The sequence below is a fragment of the Anastrepha ludens genome, chromosome 5 (genome assembly GCF_028408465.1).
Source record: "Anastrepha ludens isolate Willacy chromosome 5, idAnaLude1.1, whole genome shotgun sequence".
Taxonomy (NCBI): domain Eukaryota; kingdom Metazoa; phylum Arthropoda; class Insecta; order Diptera; family Tephritidae; genus Anastrepha; species Anastrepha ludens.
The window spans coordinates 76,036,724-76,063,481 of record NC_071501.1 but is presented as its reverse complement, the minus strand read 5'-3'; the positions used below and the strand labels follow the sequence as shown (position 1 = coordinate 76,063,481).

The following is a 26,758-nucleotide window of genomic DNA, read 5'->3' as shown; positions in this document are numbered from 1 at the left end:
CAAGTATGCATAATTCATTGAACTTGCTTGTCAATATATATGCATATTTTTCTTTTTACATATATTTCTTCACACACACATGAACATACACTCGTCTTTAGCTCATATATTTCTTCTTATCAGAATTCATACTATGCAAATAGGCTTGCTCCTTAACTGGAGCATCATTTTCCAGCGGGTGTGTCAACAACAAAAAACAATAAAAAAGCGTTCATACTGAATATGAAAACGCTTCTTTACCACAGTTCATAAAAGCTATTGTTGCGAATAGTTTACACGCGCCGCACAAAAGTCTTCCAATTTAATTGAGTGCGTAGTGAGTGGTGAGTGAGTTGTGTGTTGTGGAATTCCTAAACTGTATTCTTAAATAAGTTCATTATATTTAATTAAGCTTTCGGGTCAAAAGTGTTTAATATGCATATGTATATGTGCTTATAAATAGTTACGCTACTCGTGAGAATAATTCTGAGAATGAGAAATGCAGTAATTTTTTATTAGACTATATTTTTATGATACTGTGGTAGAAATTTAAAAAAATATGGTGCGAAATTGAGAAACTACACAATTTCTTGCTCCAAGGATTGAGGTTTCTCTTTCTATAGCTCCGAATTATAACAGGGATGGACCAAGTAAGGCCTACCAAGTTTGATTACAAACAATTCTTCGGCCAGGCAGTCTCATGTTTATGGCAGTCTTTCATAATAACATCTAAACTTATTGACGAATGCTTCGTTGTGCTCAATTCACTGAAAGCAAGTAACACCGCTTTGTTGTGCCAGATACCAGACCATAAAGGGCACGACGGCAATGAAGAGGCAGATTTCCTAGGCGTTACTTCAAAGTTCCATGGACCAAAGCCCTTTTATGAGCTTACCAAAGTCCACATAAAGGAAATCATAAAAGGCTTTGGGAAGGAAAGAAGTTATAAGGGGAGTTCATACCACTCTGAAGGGGGGGTCCTGGACAGAGATAGGCTAAAGAGTTTATTCTTCCCTCTATAAGATCACCAACTAAACTCCTAAACCTGGATAGAGAGGGCTTAGGAACTTACATTGCATACTACATGAGGCATTGTAGTCTTCATTACCATATCAGGAAACAAAAATTAGTAAAGGGTGATTTTTTAAGAGCTATAGGAAAGTTTTTCAAAAAGGCACACGTAAAACTCAGAAAACTGCATGACATTTTTATTTAAATCGATAGCACAGTCCATAAAATTTAATGTTTGAAGATTACTCGTATTTCATGCAAATGTTGACCGCGACTGCTCTTCAAACGGTCCATCCGCTTAGTCCAATTTTGGCATACTCTTTCCAATGTTTCGGCCGGTATCTCACATATAAATGCTTTACTGTTGCCTTCCAATGCGTTAATTGAAGCAGGCTTGTCTGAATAGACATGAGCTTTAACATAGCCCCACAAAAAATAATCTAAAGGAGTTATATCGCACGATCTGGGTGGCCAATTGACAGGTCCCGAACGTGAAATAAAATGTTCACCGAACTCACCTCTCAACAAATCCATTGTTACGCGTGCTGTGTGGCATGTGGCACCGTATTGCTGAAACCACATGTCATGCAAGTCAAGCTCTTGCATTTTGGGCACGGTAGGGCTCATCATTCACAGTCACGTTACGATTCGCAGCATCTTTGAAGACGGTCCAATTCTTCTGGCTGATATTCACTCCAAAATCGACATTTCTGCTTATTTACGTACCCATTTATCCAAAAATGAGCTTCGTCGCTGAACACAATTTTTCGATAAAAAAGTGGATCTTAAACTTTCTTAACAGAACACGCATTTTTATATAAAATTCAATGATTTGCAAGCGTTGTTCGTTTGTAAGACGATTCATGGTTAAATTATAGACCAAACTGAAGATGTTTGACAGTGAAACAAAACACGAAACGTGCGTCAGCCTTTTAAACCAACTGTTTAAAAAGATAAAAGCTTAAAAATCACCCGTTACTTATAAAGCCTGATAAGGTACTCAGAAGCTCCTTTTAGTATGTTTTGTTGCAGCCTCGGTATTTCTTCAGAGGTTTATTGCTTCCGCTATATAATAGTATCTAGTTTATTTACATACACTTCGTCTTCTAATTATCACCATAAAAAAATCGACCACAGTTTAATACAGTGAAGGAGGTGGTCAAGTTAAACTTGAGTTTTTGAAATCAACCGTTCGCAAGAAATTTTGCGCAGTGGCTATGAATGCCTTACAAGATTTAAAATTAATAATATTATTATTTATTATTATTTAATATTATTCTGGAAATGTTAAGTTGACCGGTGCATAGATAGTTTGAGAAAGGCATCCATGTTGTCTTCAGAACGAATACTCCATGGTTATTGCAAACAATACCTTATTTGAGTGCTAAATAAAGTCTCCGTAGCGGCTAACTGTCCAAATACGTAGAGATTACATTATTATCGGATTCTGTGTTCAAAATAGCGATGGCTGAACGACTTTGCTTAAACTAATCTTATCCACATCCAATTCGCCAGAAAATTTTTTTCAAGTGCTTTCCACTATCACGATCGATTCATAAATTTAATTATTTTACTTGTTGACTTAATCTTCGAACAAAATATTTATCTCGTCGCTAAAATTTGTTGTGTTTATGTTTTCCTCATCTGCTTCAAAGCCCAGGAACAGAAGCGATATCAAAGCGAAAGGTCATTTGCCTTCAATTTCCGTGTTAATGAACCTTATAAGAAAATAAGCTTGAAGGAAGTACAATTAATGTTGAGCTGCTGATAACTGCGCCGTGACGGTGTTATCGGGTTCTTGCGCGCAATACCGAAAACAGCAGGAATTTTCTCACAATCAGTTGAGCGGTCCGGACGAAAGCGGTTGTAACCTGTGTTCTCAATAAAAAAGACGCGGCTCGTGCATTATCAAGAGCGAATTTTTTTTAAAACCTTTGGAATTAAGTTTTCAGTTATTTGAATTGTTGTTCAAAGCTAAAAGCGAGCATTTTCATAAAATAAAGATCTGTTACTGAGTATATGCCACTTCTTGTGAGCGCTGTCAGTACCAAAATAACTTATGACTTGAGCCGATCGCAGACCCTTTACAGCTTAATGAGTTGGAAGTACTTGGCTCTGGCGGTGCCATATAAGAGTTGTGCCAAAGAGAAACTGCAGACTTTAAGTTAAATATTTTCCAAAGTTGCCGTCAGTGTTCTTATTGGAAAAAATGTTGTAGGCGACCCTTTTTCCTTTCTAAAAGCTAAAATAACCGCACAAATACTGCGTAGAGGTATAGGATTTTAAATTGAAATAAAATAATTAGTTGGACAATCTTTATTATTTTTGTATAGAGCTATTCATAATATTTAGTCCTTGAAAATGAACAACGTGAATAACTTTGGTGATGTTGGCAGTAAATATAGTACATTATTTCACGTGGTGTATGGCAAATAGCGCCGTCTTGTTGGAACCAAATGTTGTGAAGATCACGTGCTTCAATGTCCGGCATAAAGAAGTCGTTTATCATGGCCTCGTCTTTGATGAAATATGAGACGTTGATTCCTCTAGCCCATAGGCCGTACCAAAAGTTTTTTACAATGGATGTAATGCCTCCAAATAGGGAAATTTTTCTCATTGACCTAGCAACTAAGCCAAAAATGTAGGACGGCTATGTATGGCATAAGTATTCCTGAGCGCGCGATGAACACTTTTCACAGAGCATCGATTTTCGTAATACAATTTTACGATTTGTAAACGTCGTTGAGGCGTAAGTCTTTCCATTATGAAATGTCAATGAATACTAAAATAAATAATGTACTCAGATTGACAGTAGTCACGAGGGATCTGTCGAAAATTCCCCATTGGAAAGAGTACTTCCAATCTTATCACCCTTTACTTCATCAAATTACAAAAAACGCACCAAAGTGAATCGGCCTGAATAAAACTTCGATCTAGTGTAGCTCTAACCAACTTTGACAGAACTGTTTTTCGTGTTTTATAACATTCTGCAAAGGCTGCAATTTTACAGAAGACTTAGAGATTAAAAATGAGTTTTATAGACTGCTTCTTTTCATAGTATTAATAGGTCTATTTATAAGTTCGTGCGGTTTTACAACAGATGGCGTAACTTGATTATTATTCCATCGATCCACATTTCCAAACATTCATTGGAGAGCTACTGTCGTAAGGCACAAACGTCAGTATAAGTTTTTTATTTGAAGCGTAAACAACAATATTTTTACCACACTTGAAAATGTCGAATTTCGTGCCAAATAATGTGTTTTTGCGGGGAATTCTTCTTCATTATTTTAATATGAAGAAAAAAGCAGCCGAAAGTCATCGTATCTTGGTGGAAGTTTATGGTGAGCATGCTCTATCTGAGCGAACGTGCCAGAAGTGGTTTGCACGCTTTAAAAGTGGTGATTTTGGCTTGGAAGACGAAGAACGCGAGGGTGCGCCGCCAAAGTTCATGGATACCGAATTGGAGGAATTGCTCGATCAAGATCCGGCTCAAACGCAAGAAGAGGTTGCAAAAACTTTGGGAGTTGATCAATCAACCATTTCCAAACGTTTAAAAGCCATGGGAATGATCCGAAAGGTAGGCCATTGGGTGCCGTATGAATTGAAGCCAAGAGACGTTGAACGCCGTTTTATGGCATGCGAACAACTGCTTCAACGGCACAAAAGAAAGGGTTTTTTGCATCGAATTGTGACTGGCGATGAAAAGTGGGTCCATTACGACAATCCAAAACGTCGGGCAACGTATGGATACCCTGGCCATGCTTCAACATCGACGTCGGCGCAGAATATTCATGGCCTGAAGGTTATGCTGTGTATCTGGTGGGACCAGCTGGGTGTTGTGTATTATGAGCTACTGAAACCGAATGAAACGATTACGGGGGATGTCTACCGACGACAATTGATGCGTTTGAGCCGAGCACTGCGAGAAAAACGGCCGCAATACGCCGATAGACACGACAAAGTTATTTTGCAACATGACAATGCTCGGCCACATGTTGCACAAGTGGTCAAAACATACTTAGAAACGCTCAAATGGGATGTCCTACCCCACCCGCCGTATAGTCCAGACCTTGCGCCATCCGATTACTATCTCTTCCGATCGATGCAACATGGCCTGGCTGACCAGCACTTCCGTAATTACGATGAAGTCAAAAAATGGATCGATTCGTGGATTGCGGCAAAACCGACCGAATTTTTCACAAAGGGAATCCGTGAATTGCCAGAAAGATGGGAAAAAGTAGTAGTAAGCGATGGACAATATTTTGAATATTAAATTTGTAACCATTTTACGTCAATAAAGTTTCAAATTTCGAAAAAAAAACCGCACGAACTTATTCATAGTCCTATTAAGTGCACGAAAACTTACTAAAAAAGAGAAGTAGGGGTAATGGAGACTTGAAATCCTTCATGGTATATCAAAAGCTTTCTGTGTTTTCATTTGCCGACTTTATTCTCAAATGTTCTTCCTCACCTGCGTCTCTTCGAAATTAATGGAATTAACCGAACAAACCATCTATCATTCATGTGTTGAAAGGTCTTGCTGAACTTAGTCCTTCGATTGTATTCGCTAGCGGCCCCACTCTCGTTGTCTATTCATGGGCGCATCTTGTCAATGAAGAGTTCATGCTTATGACCCCTCCTAGTCAACGCATTTCATTTTCAAAAAATTTCTCTAAATCATAATATGGTATTTTAAAATGATTCTATTTTTTTCCCGAATTTAAGAATGTTTACTTTTGAACCGAATTTCGGTATCCCAAAATCATCATAAAAACATCTTGAATTTTCACCGCTAATAGTGGTAAACGTTATTCGAAGTCAAAAAAATCCCGTTAGCCTTTATTCCATCCTCTTCGGCACATGTCGCCAAAATCGATTAGTTCTCTTGAATGTTTAAACTTTCTTCTCGTCCTTGTTCCAATCATTAACATTTCTGCGAAATATAAAACGATAGACGAGGAGATCCTTGTAAAGTGTGATTATTGTTCGTTGAGTTCCTGCTTCTCAATTGCTGACGGGTCCGTAATAACACTTGGTGACTAGAGTTCCTCTTCGCTTAACCTCAAGGCTGATTTTGTTGGTGATATTTATTTGGCTTTGAAAACGAAACAAAAACTCTTGAATCTTACAAAGAACTGTGTACTTGTATCGGCCTTTTGCTTAACATTTATCTCTTTGATTCAAGCATGCAATTTAACACCAATCTGGTCGTAAAAAAGGTGTGGGTATGAATATAAATTCATTACTAGAGTAAGTATAGTCAGAAAAATATTTGTACTATATTATGAATTCGGGGAAAAATAAATCCATTATTTTCTTGGCAGATAGCTGTAGTGATCGCTATCTCGTAAAGTAGCGATCAAACTATTTAAAGTTTATACTCGTTGTCAAGGTGATATTTCACACTAAAAATATCTTTTTGCTGTTTTTCGGGTAACTTTTCTGATTAATTCTGATTAAAAACGTCGAAATTTCAATAAAAATTTTTCCAATTTTTCTAATTTTTGTGTAAAATTTGAAATTTGGATTTGTATGGCTCTTTGTTAGTCAATAGGTTTTACTTTTATTCTAAAAGTAATGAGTAATAGAAAAAAAAAATGTTGAAAAGTGGCCAAAATGCTGAGGTGCTTTTTTTCGCGGGCTATTCACTCAGCGACTATAGCGATTGTCATAACTCATAAACACACATATAGATCTAAAAGCATAACTCATTTCGAAAATAATATTCCAGGAATTTCTCCATCAATCCCTCTTATTAAATGGATGCAATAAATTACAAATTCATATATATAAGTTTACACTTCGAAAAGTTCATGGTGTGCCGCTTTTTATCACCCAAACAAATAGATAGTGAAAATACTAGGTAGTACGTTATAAAAAAGGTCGTGATTAATAAGTACAACAAATGCCGGTGACGTTTGTTATCTCTTAATGCCCACATCACAACAATTGGTTATCAGGGGAAGTTTTGGTATACTAAGAATTACGGAATTCCAATAAGGCTTTCCTGTCTTGGCCAACTTTTTCACTGATCGGTTGGCACGGGTAGCAAGCGTAGTAATTACTTTTCGAAGGTAGAGATATACCGTTATGAATCACATCCTGAATCATATCATATTTCATTGGAATAGCATAAATGTACATAAACGATGCCAATACTAGCTGCAATTGATGATGCCGAAATTTCGGGATAATCTCGGAATCCCGAGATATGAATTTCGTAAATTAAGCAAAAATTCAATAGGTGCTTGGCTTTTTATTTATAAGGTTTAAAAGTAAGGGTACTAAAAAAACTTTTAAGAAAATTATATATAAATAGACTTTGAAGTTTTATTATTTTATTTTTATTTAGTCCAAAGGCTAAAAAAAAAGAAAAATTCTTAACGCAGCAGGTAGCTCACAGATGAATACATTTATTTTTAAATCGAATTCACTTAAATTTAATTTAATGAGCTTTGGTCAGATGTAATAATTAGAAATAAGTTTTTCTATTAGTTGGTGTTCCATGCCCGGAGACTCGAGCCTGCGCACTTCACGCACAAACGCTTTTGGCTATGATGGGCACTGATAACATCAATATGAGCACAAAAGTTCGGAAAGTAATGGTTTCTTATATTTACCCAACACCACGTTTTGGCTAAAAAAGTGATTTTAAAGATGTAAGTTTTCCCTCCCTTAACATTTCTCTTAGTTTTACTAGATCTACAGTTTGAGGCAGGTCTTAATAAAAATGGCTGCAATTTTTGGTTTTTGTGTTTGCCGTTAACAGAAGAGTTCGATGAGGGCATGCATTAATTCCAGCAAGATGGCATTACATATCACCTAAACAAGTCGACCAAACCACCGATATTTTGCACACTAAGTTTGATAATCGTGTAATCATCCGTGTCATTGATGTCTCTTGGCCTCCATAGGGCTACGGTTTAATACTATTAGACTTGGTTTACATTTACTAAAATTTTAGATAAAAATATTTTACACGACAGCTTTACTGTGTGGCTTGTGCGAAGTGAGTGAGTCATTTATCTAAATATTATTTTTATAGCTGTCAAAATTATCAAAGGCATATCGACGTTTCGGCGTTAGAAAACATAATCGTAACTACTTACAAGATATGTTTATCTTCTATTATTTCTGCTATCTACAAATTTTGTATCGTTTATTAAAACGGGAAAAACAAATTAATTCTTATTCAACATTCAGTCTTTAGACCAACGCGCAATGTACTTCAGTGAATTCGAAAAAGAGTGCCTCGAAGCGCACAATCAATATCGCGCCGCTCATGGCAGTCCACCACTGGTATTGGATCGAGGACTTTGCAAATATGCGCAGGAATGGGCAAAAGTAAAACTACAATACTTCAAAAAAAAAAAAAAAAAACTACTTATTTATGTATATTTTCTTGTGCTTAGCATTTGGCCAGTAGCAACACTTTGCAACATCGCTTGAATAATTGTTACGGGGAAAATCTTTATATGGCAATGGGACGCGCGAACATCGGCGGTCGAGACGCTGTCAACAGTTGGTATGCTGAGGTGGGCGCCTACAATTTTCAACGTAATGGCTTTAGCGGGAATACGGGGCACTTTACGCAGGTGGTATGGAAAGACAGTAAACGCTTGGGTGTGGCTATAGCGAAAAGGTATACATATTTCTGTGGAATAGTGCACAAATGAATTAGAGTCTGATATAATTGAAATTGATATAGAGAAATGCATGTACAGCAATGTGTTTGAAATGAAGAAAATGTGCTAAAATTTCGTATGCTTAAGAAATAATTTCGCGGAAAGGAATACATTTACAAAAGTATATCTGTGTATTATGCGCCATGGCGAAGAGTGCTCTCAATATCAAAATCCATATATGAAATTTTGGCTCTCCATTAAAACGAGGTATCATTTTAAAGGGAATATATTAAAATTTTGTTTGAGTATATTCACAAAACAAATATCACACAAAAAATGTTTCTAATTGAGTAAACTCATATTAAAAAAAACATCAACAATTTAGAAATTACAGAAAAAACAAAACACATTTTAAAAAATGTTGGGTCAAAAATGCTGATTATGATCGGTCTTACAAAAACAAAAACATTATAATTATCGAAATTTAGAAAAAAAGTTTGAAAGAATGTTAAGCCTTAAGGTGAGAATACTCACATTTACGAAAAAAAAAACAAGTTCAAAATGATTAAAATAATGCTCTAATTGAGTATATTCATATTTAAAAAGAATTAAATATGTCAATATTTAAAAAAAAAGTTAAAATTGTGAGATAAAAAAAATTAAAAAGAAAAGTTGAAAAAAATTTTGAGCCAAAAAAATTTTCAAGTTACTAGTAGATTTACAAAAAAAAAATTACAAATGTGAATGTGTTAAATGAAAATAAAAATTTTAAATTTTGTGATAAAAAAATTCTTCAAGTTGTGTACACACGTTCTTCAAAAGCAAAAAAAAACAAAATGTTGAAATTTGAAAAAAACGCTTACAAAATTGTAAACCAAAAAACTTCTGCTCAGCTGAGTACACTTTCAAAAAAAATAAAACAAAAAATATCTAAATTTGAAAAAAGTTGGGAAAAAAATTTTCCCGACAAATTTTTTCTTATTGAGTATATTCATATTTACAAAAAAAAATAACATTTTCGAAATTGGAAAAACAAGTGTGAACAAATTTTTAATCACCAAATTCCACTAATTTTGCTTTAATTTTTCTATTTAAACAAAATTTTAATATTTTAAAAAAATTCTTACTCAAAAAAATTTTAAATTGCTTCAATTTTTTTAGAGACATTTATGTAGATATATTGTATATGTATGTAAATATATATGTATATAATAGGACTATGAATAAGTTCGTGCGGTTTTTTTTCGAAATTTGAAACTTTATTGACGTAAAATGGTTACAAATTTAATATTCAAAATATTGTCCATCGCTTACTACTACTTTTTCCCATCTTTCTGGCAATTCACGGATTCCCTTTGTGAAAAATTCGGTCGGTTTTGCCGCAATCCACGAATCGATCCATTTTTTGACTTCATCGTAATTACGGAAGTGCTGGTCAGCCAGGCCATGTTGCATCGATCGGAAGAGATAGTAATCGGATGGCGCAAGGTCTGGACTATACAGCGGGTGGGGTAGGACATCCCATTTGAGCGTTTCTAAGTATGTTTTGACCACTTGTGCAACATGTGGCCGAGCATTGTCATGTTGCAAAATAACTTTGTCGTGTCTATCGGCGTATTGCGGCCGTTTTTCTCGCAGTGCTCGGCTCAAACGCATCAATTGTCGTCGGTAGACATCCCCCGTAATCGTTTCATTCGGTTTCAGTAGCTCATAATACACAACACCCAGCTGGTCCCACCAGATACACAGCATAACCTTCAGGCCATGAATATTCTGCGCCGACGTCGATGTTGAAGCATGGCCAGGGTATCCATACGTTGCCCGACGTTTTGGATTGTCGTAATGGACCCACTTTTCATCGCCAGTCACAATTCGATGCAAAAAACCCTTTCTTTTGTGCCGTTGAAGCAGTTGTTCGCATGCCATAAAACGGCGTTCAACGTCTCTTGGCTTCAATTCATACGGCACCCAATGGCCTACCTTTCGGATCATTCCCATGGCTTTTAAACGTTTGGAAATGGTTGATTGATCAACTCCCAAAGTTTTTGCAACCTCTTCTTGCGTTTGAGCCGGATCTTGATCGAGCAATTCCTCCAATTCGGTATCCATGAACTTTGGCGGCGCACCCTCGCGTTCTTCGTCTTCCAAGCCAAAATCACCACTTTTAAAGCGTGCAAACCACTTCTGGCACGTTCGCTCAGATAGAGCATGCTCACCATAAACTTCCACCAAGATACGATGACTTTCGGCTGCTTTTTTCTTCATATTAAAATAATGAAGAAGAATTCCCCGCAAAAACACATTATTTGGCACGAAATTCGACATTTTCAAGTGTGGTAAAAATATTGTTGTTTACGCTTCAAATAAAAAACTTATACTGACGTTTGTGCCTTACGACAGTAGCTCTCCAATGAATGTTTGGAAATGTGGATCGATGGAATAATAATCAAGTTACGCCATCTGTTGTAAAACCGCACGAACTTATAAATAGACCTATTAGAAGAAATACTATATAAAATATTTATTATCGGTGTGACAAAAAAGAAATTATATGCTTTTTGGGCTTGAACGTAGATTTAGTCAAGTAGGTAAAAATTACATACATAATTAAAGTTTCAAATTTTCTATCAAAATCGGGACTTAGGATCGAAAAATTTCCAGTAGATTGATGCTTATACTTACCCGTAACTTTATATTTATTCATTGTTATTTTTTATGAAATAATAGGATTAAATGCCTTCACCGAGCTTTAGTGGATTTTCATAATTTATAGCTCGTTGAAAAAAAATTTAAGTAGTTTATTTTATATTTAAAAATTATAAATTTCTCTTAAATTCCTTAAAATATGTTACCATTTTATAAAGCTAAATATCTTATTCTGAATGACTTGGAAACCTTTTTCACCGACTAAAAAACAAAAAGCCACGGGCAAGTACAGCATTTTTCAATAGGTGCGCTTCAACTTTTTTCCGATAGGGAGGGCGAACGACACAATATTTTTTATTTTTCGCTTGTCATTTGTAAACTTCATTAGTATATATTTCATCATGGAACACTTGAGCAACGATTGCAAATCGTGCAAATTTTTTATGAAAATAATCGTTCTGTTGCTGCTACTTTAAGAGCATTACGGCCATTTTACGGTCTTCAGTGATGAAGCTCACTTTTGGCTCAATGGCTTTGTTAGCAAGCAAAATATGCGTTACTGGGCAGAAAGCAAACCACACGTGATTCATGAGGCACCGTTGCATCCCGAAAAAATCACTGTTTGGTGCGGTTTACATGCCGGCGGCGTAATTGGCCCATATTTTTTCGTTGACGAGAACGATCGCCACGTTACTGTGAATGGAAATCGATACCGCGACATGATAAACGATTATTTTTGGCCGCAATTGAATGGTATGGACTTAGACGACATGTGGTTTCAACAGGACGGGGCCACAAGCCCCACAGCACACGCTACAATTGATTTGTTGAAGAGTAAGTTCGATGAGCGCATTATTTCCAGAAATGGACCGGTCGAATGGCCGCCGCGCTCGTGTGATTTGACGCCTCTAGACTATTTTCTTTGGGGTTATGTGAAGTCATTGGTCTACAGTAACAAGCCGGCGACGATTTGTGAGCTCAGAGCCAATATTGAACGCGAAATTGCTGGAATATCGGCCGATTTATGCAAAAGAGTGGTCGAAAATTGGGTTCAACGATTGGACTTCGTAAAACGTGCACGTGGTGGTCATGCAAAAGAAATCGAATTTCATACTTAAATGTATATGTTCAAACTCGATAATAAAAAACCGTTTGTGTTTTATTCAAAAAAAAAGTTGAAACGCTCTTACTGAAAAACGCTTTATATGCTGTAACCCTGAGTTGATATATTGAGGAGCAAACAGTTCTTTCCTGCTTAACTAGAACTACAGTTTGAAGTATCTATATCGTGGACATTTTCACTATCACACAGTGTTGTTTGACTTGCAATTCAAAGGAAAAATACTTGCTCAAAAAAAGTAAAAATTTGGGACCCCTATGTCTTGGCAAGTCTCAATATTTCCTCAGCGGTTGTACAATTAATGCTACTGTATAGTAGAGCATTTTCACCAAATCCGACCAAAATCAAAGTGATAAAGTAAAAAAGTTGCTTATGCTTTTTGTAAGATGCCTTTAGTAAGCCATATCTCACGATGGAACCATAACCTCAAGTCATACTAAATGGTAATTTAAAATTGACATTAAGTCACAAAAAAGTTCTTTGATGACTCTAGTAAGCGTTTTAAAATATATTCTATATACAAATATATAAGATATGTATATAGGTATTACTTTATGCTTAAAACTTTTTGCTTCACCTAATATATATTTTAATTCGGAGTTAAGCCTAGCATCGATTAATTAAGTTCAGTTTTGCTCTTTTATATTTATTTTTTATTCACTTTATTTTAATTAGTAAATTTTTTTTCAGAGGAAACAGTGTTTACGTGGTCGCCAATTATGATCCACCAGGCAATTATAGGGGCGAATTCGCTACCAACGTATTACCGGCGAGGCGGTAAATGAGTAAATTCTTATATTAATTGTTCATCACTGTAAATCATTATCATCAAAAGCGAAAGAGTTTGGCTTTAAGACGCATATTGAAATATTGTTTAGCAGTTATATAGTTTTTAAATAATAATTTGTAAGAATAATATTAAGCGTGGGATTTTGCATATTTCTCTATTTCTTGCGCAATAGTGGGTGTTTGGAGGTCACGGTGTATTTGCGAGTTTGATCATTCTTTATGTTTTTGACTGAAATCGTTGTAAAATTCGATATTGGAGTTTGCCGCAGTGCTCTATTGTTGAATATCATATGTCCACACCAGAGAACTGCAAGCGGTGGTATTTTTCTGACTTGCGATCCACTCACAAAAAAAGCGGTATCAATATGTACGACCAACGCAAACTAAGCGGTGTTTGCGCTGAGCAGAACCGCAACAGAGCAGTAAATGTTCTATGTATATCGTTTGTACATCCGAGTCTTTCTTTGTTCAGTCTTTGCTTCGTTTATAACTACCGCTTGTGTGATCACTTCGGCTATGCGGTGCTGCATATGATCGCTACCGAATGACAAAAGTACTGAAAACACCGCCTGCACAAATAGATCATAACACACAAGCAAAAGAGTACCGCTAAAAAATATCTATGCCATCGCGCGTTCACCCAATACATAAATGATTAGCACTCGAAAGAGTCCACTTTCTTATTTATGTTTTTTTATCTTTGTTTTCGTCGGCAGTGCATTATCACTCTACTTGCAGATATGTATGTATATATAAATGTGCATGTGATTATATGTTTATTTTTAAAAGATTTATAATGGCGGAGAATTCAAATTTTATTGCTGAGAAAATTTCTTTATATCTTTATATATAAGTATCTTTAGAAGTAATATAAGTTAAAAGAAAAATTATTATTTGTTTTTGTACGATAAGTAATTTGTAAAAGAATGAATTTGGTTTTCAATTTTTATTTTAAAGTTCATTTTATTTTCTGTCATAATTAATAGTAATATACAATAATATAATAAAATAATATCACTGCTTCAATAAAGAAAAAACTTTTCATTTAAAAATACTGCTACATATGTATTTATAAAAATCCTTTTTTTCCGTGCGCTGCTATGAATTATACTGCAGACAATCTCACTATTTGCAAGGGATGACGACGCGGTGTTTGCGGTGTTTTCCTCATTTGACAGAGTTCACACGTCAGACCGCTTAGCCGAAGTTGAATATACGATTGCTTTCAAATCTAACACCCGAGTATACGAGATATTCATACACTCAGCAATCGCGGTAATAGCGGTATTGATCAGCACACACACCGCTCTTTTGCTTTCCGCTCAAATGCGTGAAGTTTTTCTGAAAATGTACTGTGAAGATCGAGCAAAAAGAGAGCAGTTTTTGCATTTGACCGTCATGGAAATGAATGCTTCAGCTCAAATCACTTGCCGTTTGAGTATGACTAGTGGTCTTGAAATTTTATTTGTGGAATTTTTGCGTTTCAGTTACAGAAAAACAGAGTATTGAAGCGGTGTGCAAGCAGTAGCAGTACACCGCTGCAGTTCTCTGGTCCACACGTGTTTTAAAACTGCTGAGTATAAGAGCAATTTGCTTTCGACAGAAACTTGGGAATGACGATTTAAAAGCCAGTGAATGTCTCTGATTTTAATACCAGAACATGGCCTATCGAACCCGTCACAGAAATTTGGAGAACCTCAAACAATCTTTGGTTCGAGCAGCGACGTCAATATGCATGGAAACCGTGCGTGCTGCAATAGCTTAATGGCCTAATCATTTGAAGGCTTGAGTAAAAACAAATGGTGAAAATTTCGAATGAAAATTTAAAATTTTTTGTTTTAATATTTACATGGATATAGGTATAAAACTGACTTCATATAAAATCGTATTATAATTTCATATCTATTGTATAACGGACTTAATTTGTAACAGAACTTATGGCAGGACTAAGAATATTGTTAAGAGCTGTATTTTGAATGAAAATAGAGAAACCTTGAAACAAAATAAATTTTTACTTGTTTTATTTTTAACCAACAACAACAATATACATATGTCTATGATATTACAACTTACTAATAAATTCGTTACCGCTTAATCACTTTGTGGATAAAATATTTCTCTTTGTGTAGTTAATATACTCGTATATTATATTATGTTTCGAGTTTGAGCTAAATCGAACGATAAATACGATTTTTAGAAATTACTCGCCCACAGCGCCGCCTATATCTTATTTTCTTCTAGTCGCTTGAAGACAAACTTATTCTGTGAGCTTGAACTCAATCGACTTTTTCAGTTCACCGGTAACAATCATACGCTGAAAAACGATACATTTTTTATATACATATTAGGGCGGGTCGATTTAAAAATCGCTCATTGCTCTGTAAAAATCGTATTCTAGGGATCAAAATAAGAAACTTTGCCGAAGGAACCATCTAAACAAATTTTGATGTCCCCCAATTTGGGTCGAACGAAAAATCCCACTTTGACCAATTTAGAGTGCTCCAATCGAGTCCAAATGTATGACCGACCCCCACTAACTTTGGACGGCCGATCCACCCATGCCAGTGGCACACCCCCTGGAACTCCCCTGGGTTGTTCCCCATACAATCATTTCAAAATATAACATTTTTGGCCTTTACATGAGAAAAAAAACTAAAAAGTTCGACCCAAATTGGGGGACATCAGAATTTGGTTTAGAGGTATGGTTCCTTCGCAAAGTTTCTTATTTTGATCCCTAGAATATGATTTTCACAGAGCAATGGGCGATTTTTTTGCCTCCACACAAAAGACACTAAAAGTTCGACCCAAATTGGGGGGCATCAGAATTCGTTTTAGAGGTATGGTTCCTTCGCAAAGTTTCTTATTTAGATCCCTAGAATATGATTTTCACAGAGCAATGGGCGATTTTTTTGCCTCCACACAAAAGACACTAAAAGTTGGACCCAAATTTGGGGGACATCAGAATTCGTTTTAGAGGTATGGTTCCTTCGGCAAAGTTTCTTATTTTGATCCCTAGAATATGATTTTCATAGAGCAATGGGCGATTTTTTTGCCTCCCCACAAATCGACTCGGCCTAATACATATATACATCTGACTACGAAAATGATTTTTCTTCTGCATACCTACCTCTAGCCACACCGCTCCTAGCAAGTCCCTGTAAAAATATTTTTCCTTACGAAATTAATATTATACAATTACAATATAATTGGAGGAGAAGCGCGGCCAAACTTCTGCCGTATTTGCTCCTTCTATACATCATTCGAACGAAGAAACAAAACATCATTTTATACGATTAAGAAATATAGACATAAAGGCTTGTGTTGAGATCGGTTTGATTTTTGGATTTTCATAACTGACTACATTTCTCATTCGATACCAAACACTAAATCTAGTTGCTTTAAATTTTGCACAACTCTGCTAATTTATTTTGGTATATTCGCATATTTAAAAATACGTGTGCTCAATATTTAATTACACTGTTCTGGGGGGTAAAAATTTGCTAGAGACGCATGCTTCATGTGCTGCTTTCTACGCTGAATTCCAATTCAAGTATTCATTGCTCCACCCAATGCGTGCGTTCTTATCGAACTACTCTCAATTAACGTTCGTGTGGCAATTAAAATGCAAATGGGTCTCTAAGCACAGCACTGTGGTGTACTAATGGATGAATGCTGATGCTGATACCAGTGCTGATGATGGTGATGATGCTGATGGGGTTCGTTTAGATTTCATGACATAATTTTCTGTCGATATGCGCACTTGCATGGGAGTGTATGTAGGTAGAGATGTATATATTTGACAGATGATAACAATTTGCAATAAAACTGAGAGCTCTGGAATATGTGTATATGAGTGTTATAGTGGGAATTGTACAATTAAGTGTGAGCGTGTGTATGTCTGCGTGCAGTATTGTGCGTTTTTATGTGTGCAAGTGTGTCAACACGAGCAGTATTTGCCATCAAACTAGCACTTTCATCAAAAATGGCAATAGCAATAGCATTAATGCCCTTTAGCCAACGGTCGACACCCTCAACTGGCACCCATGCACATTCTTTCCTATCAAAAACTCTTCTAATGGTAATGGCATTGCTCATTTTATGGCCAAATAAACTATGTTAATAGCCATTTTCACAAAAGCAAAATCAAATACACGCACATGCATACCTACGTTCTAATAAACACTGGTTCAGTACGAGTATCAGTCAACTCTTCCTCCAACTTCCATTTTCCATTCACCATCGAACGATCAGTCTTACTGGCCGTTTGTTCATTCGTCGAGTTTCGTTCGTCCTGCCCTTTATGTAGCAAATATTTATTGCCATTTTGGGATTAGTTTTTGGGGTTTAATTGCGCTAGCGGAATACCAGGCAAACTACATGCTCTATGAGCCAACATACACACACAGAGATACACACATTGCTGCGTGTTCCTGCTTTTCTTCGATTACTTGGTGGTAAATTCAGTTATTGCATTTGCGCCTGCGCTTGTCTTTGCTCATTCGCCTGCGGCTGCAGCTCCTTTGGACTCTGATTGTTTTGCCAAAGTAATTTAAACTTGTGGGCAATAAAAATAGTTGTAAAATTTACACTACACAAACATACAATTACATACACATATACATATACATTTACATATTAACTTAAGTTTACATATGCCCTGTAGAGAAACCAGAGAAGGTGTGTGAAATTTCTTATGCAGAATTGTTAACTGGTTTCTCTAACTATTGTAAATGGTTTTTTCACTTAATCGGCCTGTAGATAAAATCCAAACAAATGTGTCAAATTTTTATTCAGAACCGGGGTATTTTGAACTAGCCCAATTGTAACTAGTTGTTCACGCGCTTATATTTGACCTGTAGAGTAAACCAAACAAGTGTGTCAATTTCTAATTGAAATCCGAGAAATTTTGAGCTGTAACTATTTCATATGTGACTAGTGCTTCATATGTTCACCTTGTATATACCCCTTAGAGATAACCTGAGCAAATGTCTCAAATTCATAATACAGAGGAGTTGTGATCTAGTAAATTTGCCACTAGTTTTTACGCAATCAGCTAGTGTTAATTTTTGATTTAAAACCTGAAAATTGTGAACTAGTCCAATTGTAACTAGTTGTTCACGCGCTTATATTTGTCCTGTAGAGTAAATCCAAACAAGTTGGACCATTTCTAAGTGAAATCCGGGAAACTTTTAACAAGTCCAGTTATAACTACTCCAATTGTACACCACACTTGCTCTGGTCTAATTTCTAATACAGAGGAAATATGAAGTATTCTATTTGGGACTAGTTTTTTTACTAAGTAAGTGCGTCAATTTCTAATTCAGAACCGGGAACTAGTTCAGTTGCGATTTATTTTTCACCCGTTCAGCTTGGATTATGCTCTGTAGAGTAAATCAAAGCAAGTCTGTCAATTTCTAGCTCAGAGGTAGAAAATTGTGAACTAATCTAGTTCTAACTAGTTTTATACCCATTCTAAAAGAGATACAAAAACTGAGTTTGATAAAAGTTTATATACCAATTAAAAGTTTTTTGTGTGCCAATCCACAGATGTTTTAGATAATTTTACTCACTGAGCAAAACTTCAAAACCAATTTAACAAAAAAACGAAAAGAAAAAATTTTTAAAAGTGCAATTTGCTTGCACACTACTATTTATAGGAGAATTGGTGTGTAACGTTGTTTATTAACACAACAATATGTTTTATTTTGATCGCTTCAAAGTAATCCCCATCCAAAAAAAATTCACTTATGTAAATGTTTTTCCCAATTTTTGAAACACTCGAATTTTAAAATTACCGTCAGTTTAGCCACCGGCGCAGTTTGTATCTGTATTATGGAACCGAAATAGGGACCTCGGTGTAGCCTAATTATGATAGTTGAAATAACAAAATAACGAGAAATCACATGGCTATGCAAGTGAAGGGTTATGGGCTGACTTGTGACTTACTGAAATGAGTCTATCGTGATACTGAAACCAATAGTGGTCTCGCTTTCAATCCGGCTTTTTTGTAAAAGTTTAATGCAATTTCAGGCAATTCCTTTCTAATACTTTTACTGGGTGGATGAAAATTAGAATGCATATTTCTTCTCTTCTTTATTGGCACGATAACCACTTAACTGTTTTTGGAGCGCCAGTCGCTGCTTCATTGTGTGAAAAATATGTACTTCGCACTACGATGAATGCAGAAAACTGTTAACATGGCTTCTAGTTATAAGAGACTGAAAAAGACTGAAATGAAAAGGTTTAACTCATTCGCTATACTCTCCAGAGCTTCTTTTTTTCGACTATATTTTGTTGCGACTCATAAGTTATGGTGTGGCTGATCAGTATTTTCACTTGCATTTTATGAACTCTTAGATTTAATGGTGCATTGTTTTCTACTACCGCACACTATTTTTGTCTGTCTATTTCAATGGAACATTTTAACCCTCCATCGGCCCTACAAACTTAATATTTTTCAGAAAGTTTGACCCTTATTTAATGGCCTGCACGATTAAGAAATATTGGTGTAAAATATTGCTCAAAAATATTTGCTTTTAAATTGTATTACAGAATTTTAAAGAGAATATAAAGAGTAAATGTAGTTTCATACGAGTTTTTCAAATAATTTACATTAACTTGACACCAAATAATTAAAAGTTTAATGAAACAACAAATAAAAATCTGGCAGATACACGTGTGTTAGGGGTTTGGCCGAGCTCCTTCTCCTATTTGGGATGTGCGTCTTGATGTTGTTCCACATATAAAGGGATCAACAGTTTTAAGCCGACTCCGACAGGCAAATGCCTTTTATGAGAAGGTTTTTCCATTGCCTGTCGAGGGGCGGCCGCTATTGGGAAAAAACACTTTAATACACTATATAAAAAAATTAAATTGTTACGTTTAGGAACTAGACAGCAAATGGCCCAATATTTCACATTTCTTCCTCTTTCATATGTACTAAGAGCTATACCGCATTAATGTTTTTTTGGCTGCTAAATGACCTGATTGTTGAATTGGCAAGCTATGGATCAGGGACAATAGTCGATTCAGGTGGAGCAGTACACATTAGGCGGATCGGGAGTTTATGCACGAAACACACAGTGACTGTTGGTAAACGGCAGAGGAGTTCCTTATCAAACTGAAAATTAATGAGATTGCTAATCAACATAGGGGTACCATAGGCCTCATATGATTAATCGACGTCATCGGCAACCCAATATATCTCCCGTAAGGAGAAGGGTGACAATTCAGAGTCTTTTCTTGGGGTTTTCTTTTTTTTTGGCTTGTGCTAGACTACTTTGCAGATGCATTGAGAATAGATCAGATGCATGCTATTTATGTATGTGTATGTTATTAGTTCAAGGATATGTAGGGGATGCCCATTAGATTTATGTAGAAGAAGTCAGGAATTAACGCTTAGGTAAAACTAAGTTTTCAAAATATGCGCGAACCATAAGAAAAGGTAACGGGCAGCAAGATACAAATTGACACTTCCTAAGGCACTCCTATACAAAATTTACCAATTACTGCTACTGAATTTATAAACCACGCAGACTACGCAGTCGCAATTCCAAATTCACTACAAAAGCATACATTTCTTCCTACTGGCCAAGTTTGTCTCTAAACTTTCGAACACTCACTGCCACGCTGCTCGTACGTGTATAAGAAAACTTGTTCATGCCTCCCGAAGTCAAGTCACAAATATGCGAGTGGCACAAAGTTCTTGGCGCTGAAGTTCCAGCATCTTTGTTGCCACAAGTGGTTATACACACATTAATCTCTATGTGTTTTCATTGCACACGTTTCACACACGAGTGGCTTGCTGTAAATAATATATGCAAATAAGATTGAATTGGGTTTTTCGTACGAACTAGGCACTTTGATGTGCGTTGGCGTTAATTTGCATACATATCTTATTGTAATTATAGTTCTAATTGGGGTGTGAGTGAGTGTAAGATGGTGTAAGTCATCAGTGTGTGGGCAGCAAGAATAAAATCAAGTATAATGAGACTGAGTTTACCAAATTTAAGATAACTTTCGTAAAAGAATTTTAGTCTATAAGTTTATAACCGCAAGCCATATTCAGTGGCGTCTTATGAGGCACTCCAATAAGGGCATGCCTATGGAATAGATTAAAGTGTGTGTGGTATTAATGAATTTCCTTTTTATTTATGTGTGAAGTGTGACATCGTTCAAGTGTCCCACGTGTTTTGCACGGTTAAAGCAACTTGAAAAGTTCAGTTTTATTGACTTTGTTGTATAAATCCGGTTCAATTTGAGAATAGTTTGGGTTGTATTGACCTGGACGTTGTATAGAGGGGATCTTGGGAGACAAATTATGCCAGCTTCGAGAGAGATGTCCTTAAGTCGGTCGCCAAAAGTTGAATCTAATATGTTTAGCATTAGCGAGAGTGAGCCATCGGGGATTGAGTGAGTATTACAGGAGTCTCTAAGTGAGCTCCTATACGGGTTTATTTATTTGAGCTTTATAGCTCGTAAGATTTGTTAGCGTACATCAGTATGGGATAGCTAAACACCTTTAGATAAAATTATTAAGTTATATGGCTCGGTGAGTAGTAGAGTCGCTCGTATTGGAAAAGTTTAGTGCGGTTGTCATGTATGCATTAGTTGAGCTGTGGTTTAAGCCCTTGATAGTGTGTGTTCATTGGACCTGTCAGTTCGCAAGGTTTTTTAGCGCACATCAGTGAGGTGCCCTTTTGATAAAGAGTGGGCTATTATAAGTGTTTAAAGTTTTCCATTTTTGGAAATAACTAGTTGCGATAAGGTTGCGCAGTCATCGTGCCTGAAGTGTGCACGCAATGCAGGGTTTATCATTCCATAACGCCTTTGAGAAATGTAGCGATCTGTTCTTCAAATGAAATTATGTACAAGAACGCAACTTGCTGCAAGCGGGAATAAATTTAATCGGAGGTTGCTTATTGTGAAATAATCATTAGCAAATTAAACTACACAAATTTGCCCAACTTAAAGTTAATTTCCATGAAAACAACGAACTAAAACAATCTACTGGTGTGCTCTCGCTAGTAGCTCCTCAACAATAATCCAGTAGTACAGGTATACAGACCATATATTAGGTTAGGTTAGGTTACGGTGGTTGCGGTTCTCAGTAAGAGTGTAGATTGGTTCACTTATGCCTGGAGCTTCATTCCAATACCACTTATTTGGACCTAATTTTCCTGCTTTAATTTCTGATGTAATGAAATCACTTTGTCTCTTTACTAAGCGATGAAATATAGTGAATGACTGCGTATCCTAAGTTTGCCAGACATCCAACCAAGTAAGAGTTTAGAGAGCGACGTCGCGTTTTGGTAAGCGCAGAATAGTGGATGAGGATGTATTTAACAGTCTCCACTTCGTTCTTGCAGCTGCGATAAAGTCCCTATAGAGAAACTCCTGACGCCCCCCATATATTCCCATAAGGCAAAGCCAATGATTATACCAACTGCCGCACAAACTGGTGGAAGGTCGGTCGAGCTAGATGAGGGGCTTAATTCTGCTTTCACTGTTTCCGGACCACATCTGTCTACATAGTTACCTCACAAGTGGACACCGTAAAACATCTATTTTTGGTATGCGTGACCTCAGTTTGACCCCTTACGGAGTTTAATTGAGCGTCCATTTCCAGAAATGTGTCTATATTTAAAAACCCAGACGACATTCGTGATGCACCACATAACCAGCTCAATCAACTGAAACTTGAGAAGAAGTAAGATTTAATGGCAAAGTGGATAGCTATTGGTTGTGGTACCCTGGGTACGTCACTAATCCGTAAAGCTATAAGTTCAGCTTGAAAGACACTATAGCAGTCAAGTATCTGTAGGCTTAGGTTCAGCTTTTGTTCGCTTCAGATATGAAAGCTACTAGTTCTGGGTTAATATTCTTAACGTTATCCCATTCGAGTATTTTTACAATTTTAGTGAAAAATTTATTGCAAAAGTAAAATTGTGGCGCATTGTTAACAAGTTCTCTGAGTGTTTTCGGAAATGCCCCTAGTATTTTTTGCTATCCAAACCCAAAATCTTTCCAGTGTAACGCTTTGCAATTAGCCCAGATTTCATCATAGATTTATATGGATAGAAGTTCCACTAGGGTCTCGAAAGCTTTGGTGCGGGTACAAGATAGCACTTTTAAGGTAGTCATACTCCAACATTCCATTATTCGAGTTTGCTCTTGGCAGCGGTATAAGCCGGGGCTAACTTTCGTGACGAAGAGAAATAAGTTTAAACGTGTGTGGGTACATCAATGCTGGTATTTAATATAAAAGAAATTGACTGTGAATTGAGGAACTGTGGATCTGCGGGAAACCCTATGAAATCAGATATAATTATCGATTCAGGTTTTGTACAACACATTAAGCTGCCTGATCCGCCTAATGTGATCCACATACACAAAATACTCAGTAACTGCTGGTAAAGAGCAGGGAAGTTCCTTATCAAGTTGCAAATTAAGGAGATACAGTTACTGGCCAACATGTGGGCATCCCCGGCAAGCCAATATATATCCCGTAAGGAGAAAGATGGCAATTCTAATATTTTTCTTGTTTTTTTCGGGCTTTCACTAGACTACTTTGAACCAGAGGCAGAATGGACCAGCTGACCCCAGTAAAGTAGCCCTGTCTAGTGTACCGTATCCTACCCCCTAGAATGGACTAGCCGCATTCTATACTTCCGTATTCTCCGACCTTTTTTAGTTCATCAGGTAGTCAGAGAAGTTTGAAGAGTAATCAATCACCTTATATACACCGCTCCCTATATTTGCTCTATTCATATCTGTTGTGTTTCTTCTTAGGTCTTTAGTACGAGCAATGGTTGTTCATGGCTGAGTGTTTAGGTCTGCATTAGTAATCTATCAACCTACTCAATTCCGTTGAATCACATCTGAGCCACTACTTCCATTAAAGAAGGTATTATTTAAATTTGTGCAAAAGTACCAAAAGTTAATGCAGACTGCTATGAACCCTTAAATGAAGATAAAAAATGAATGTTTAAACACACATTCCCTGCTTCCTAATTTAAGTATTTCCCCTACATATGTACTATATACATATGTATGTACCTCTCCACACCTACTTCAGTTTCCCTATTTTAAGCCAAATATTGCATTGCGTCTTTAACATTTTCTGGCAACAAGAATTTCAACACCTACTCAGTTGCTAACGCCTCAGGTTAAACATTCAACCCAAAAGCCAAGTGGCCAGACATCAAGTGCTAGTAAAAGTGTGCTGAAGTGCTCTCTGCGGTTTGTTTGGAGAATGTGTGTGTATGCGCATTTACTTATAGTAACCACAATATAGCACATACCCATTGGGACTAAAAATCTGGGGGCCACAGCATACTAGTGTGTGTATGCTGTGATAAAGCTTAATTAGTTTAATTAATTTATTTAAGAATTTTTTACAGCTAATTCTCCTACCGTTTGAAGCAACCCAGGCGTCACTTTTGTTTTTTTAGTACATAGGAAAAATATAAAAACAAATAAATAAAAATATCGCTTTAGTTATGAAATGACATGCAACTTCTGACTGAATTCTAAACAACAAAAAATACAAAAAAATTCCTAGTCAATAGGCGCTCGAACACTCAGACGTTGTGCATCATAAAGCTGGCTTTATTACGTTAAATCGTCATGGCTACAGTGAAGCGCACAATTATTATTAAAAAGATTCCACCGGGGGGAGATCCGAAGGGACGACTGCCCGTGCCCATCACAATGACCCAAAAGGATTACGAAAAAGCGTGTGTTGAATCGCATAATAAATTTAGGGCCATGCACGGCACACCGGCGCTAACAATCAACCCGACTCTGACGCAGATTGCTTCCAAATGGGCGCAGGTAAGTGGGTAATTACATATTTTTCTTCTGCAGATATAACTCGCATAGTTACATAATTTTTTTCTAAATTTTCACATTTATGTACATCGCATTTAGTCTCTCGCTAAGCGTCAAAAAATGGAGCATAGTCGCGACGGCAAGTACGGCGAGAACATCTACTACAGCAGCGGCCAAAAGGTGACACCCGAAATGCCCGTTAAAATGTGGTATGACGAGATCGCCAATTATGATTTCGCCAAAGCGCAATTCAGTGCAAATACTGGCCATTTCACACAGCTGATATGGCGTGACACTAAACAAGTGGGTGTGGCCTATGCGTTGTCGTAAGTGGAGAAATATGGGCCTGTTCTATGAAAGATGTTTAAATGCTGTTTTAATTTTTTCATTGCCCTTTCTAGTGGCGAAAAGGTATGGGTTGTCGCAAATTATAATCCACCAGGAAATGTGAATGGTTTCTTCAAGGATAATGTGCCGCCAAAAAAGTGAGCAGCAAAACAAGGGCGTCGAGCTTTGGCGAGTACTTCAGAGCAACATCCGCGGCAATATTTTGAAAAAGTCAAGTTTTTAATACAAGAAAGTGGCAGATTTGAAATCAAAAGCACAACTTAATGATCACAACATCTGAGATGTGTTCGACGCGTCAAATAAAGCAAAGTGCAACTTTGGAAAGGTGAAATGCATGCTGAAATATGAGTTCCTGCTGGAAAAATAAAATAAAAAATGCTTATGGATTAGAGTGAAAAAATTATTTTCACACCAAATCGTACGGTACCTTCAGTTCACATGGATAACTCTATGGGAAAGTATGGAGGAGACTGTTGGAAGGAAATGAATTTGTAGCCCACGCATTTTGAAGCGAAAATTTTAATTCTTCACAGGAATTTATGATTCAAAATTTTTTATTACATCGCGTTCGTTGCTATCAGTTCAGTTCACATTTTTCAGAGACTCGAAATTCTCGGCATACATAAGAATTCATCCACCGTGGCGGTCGGTTGAGATATGTGAGAAAATGAGCGATATTTGGTTCAAACAAGGAATTTAAAGTATTCAGATAAGATAAACTAGAACTGACAAAACTGGACGCACCTGAAATTGCACTTATATTTTGCCTCACGGTCTGCATATACACCCTCTACTCAAACAAAAGAAAAAACAAATACAATTTTTTACAAATAGCTTTAACCTGTGTAAATTTTTTGACAAGTATTTTTTATTTATCACTATCTTTATTCACCAAAATTTCCATATGTGAGGTGTGTTCAGAAAGTAAGCCGACTTCTCAAATTTTCTTATATTCGAATTACCTAAAGAATCGCGTGATACAGGGTGTGCCATCTTTTATATCGGTATATAAACACTGAATAACTTTGTCATTTACCAACCGATCGACGTTGAAACATGTTTTCGATACGTCAATTCAGTACAAGTTCAACCATGGATCGCTTAACACCGAAACAACGCGAAAGCGACGGTAGGTATAAAACCGAAATGCTTGACAAGGGCATGACAAACGCAGAAAAAAATCGCAGTATATGATGGCTAATAAAAGTAGCCACTTGATTGGTATTGTATTCAAAAAATAGTTTTAATAAAATGTAAATAACCAAACCAAATAACAATACCTCACTTATACAAATCAGTTGTTGGTTTTTTCAAAGTTATTCAGTGTTTTCTCGCCGACATAAAAAATAGCGCATCCTGTAGTCCAACAAGCTGTAGACTAGCGAAAACAGACTATCTGCTTCCC

At 36.5% G+C, this 26,758-nt stretch overlaps 1 protein-coding gene across 1 annotated transcript; it reads left to right on the top strand.

Annotated features, from left to right (window-relative positions):
* The first annotated feature begins 244 nt into the window (after positions 1-244).
* Positions 245-26,183, top strand: LOC128864763 (GLIPR1-like protein 1). The gene is made up of 7 exons (XM_054104521.1): positions 245-323; positions 8,197-8,337; positions 8,406-8,635; positions 13,075-13,162; positions 24,799-25,008; positions 25,105-25,331; positions 25,407-26,183. Exons 2-7 carry the CDS (start codon positions 8,215-8,217, stop codon positions 25,492-25,494), a joined length of 966 nt encoding a protein of 321 aa, XP_053960496.1. The 5' UTR covers positions 245-323; positions 8,197-8,214; the 3' UTR covers positions 25,495-26,183.
* Positions 26,184-26,758: the final 575 nt, after the last annotated feature.

What these genes read in the sequence shown, in the direction of transcription:
- LOC128864763 (XM_054104521.1), top strand. Translation starts at nt 8,215, where the DNA reads ATGTACTTCAGTGAATTCGAAAAAGAGTGCCTCGAAGCGCACAATCAA. An exon ending in GGTGTGGCTATAGCGAAAAG is followed by an intron (nt 8,636 to 13,074) that starts GTATACATATTT and finishes ATTTTTTTTCAG; the next exon opens with AGGAAACAGTGTTTACGTGG. An exon ending in GGTGTGGCCTATGCGTTGTC is followed by an intron (nt 25,332 to 25,406) that starts GTAAGTGGAGAA and finishes TGCCCTTTCTAG; the next exon opens with TGGCGAAAAGGTATGGGTTG.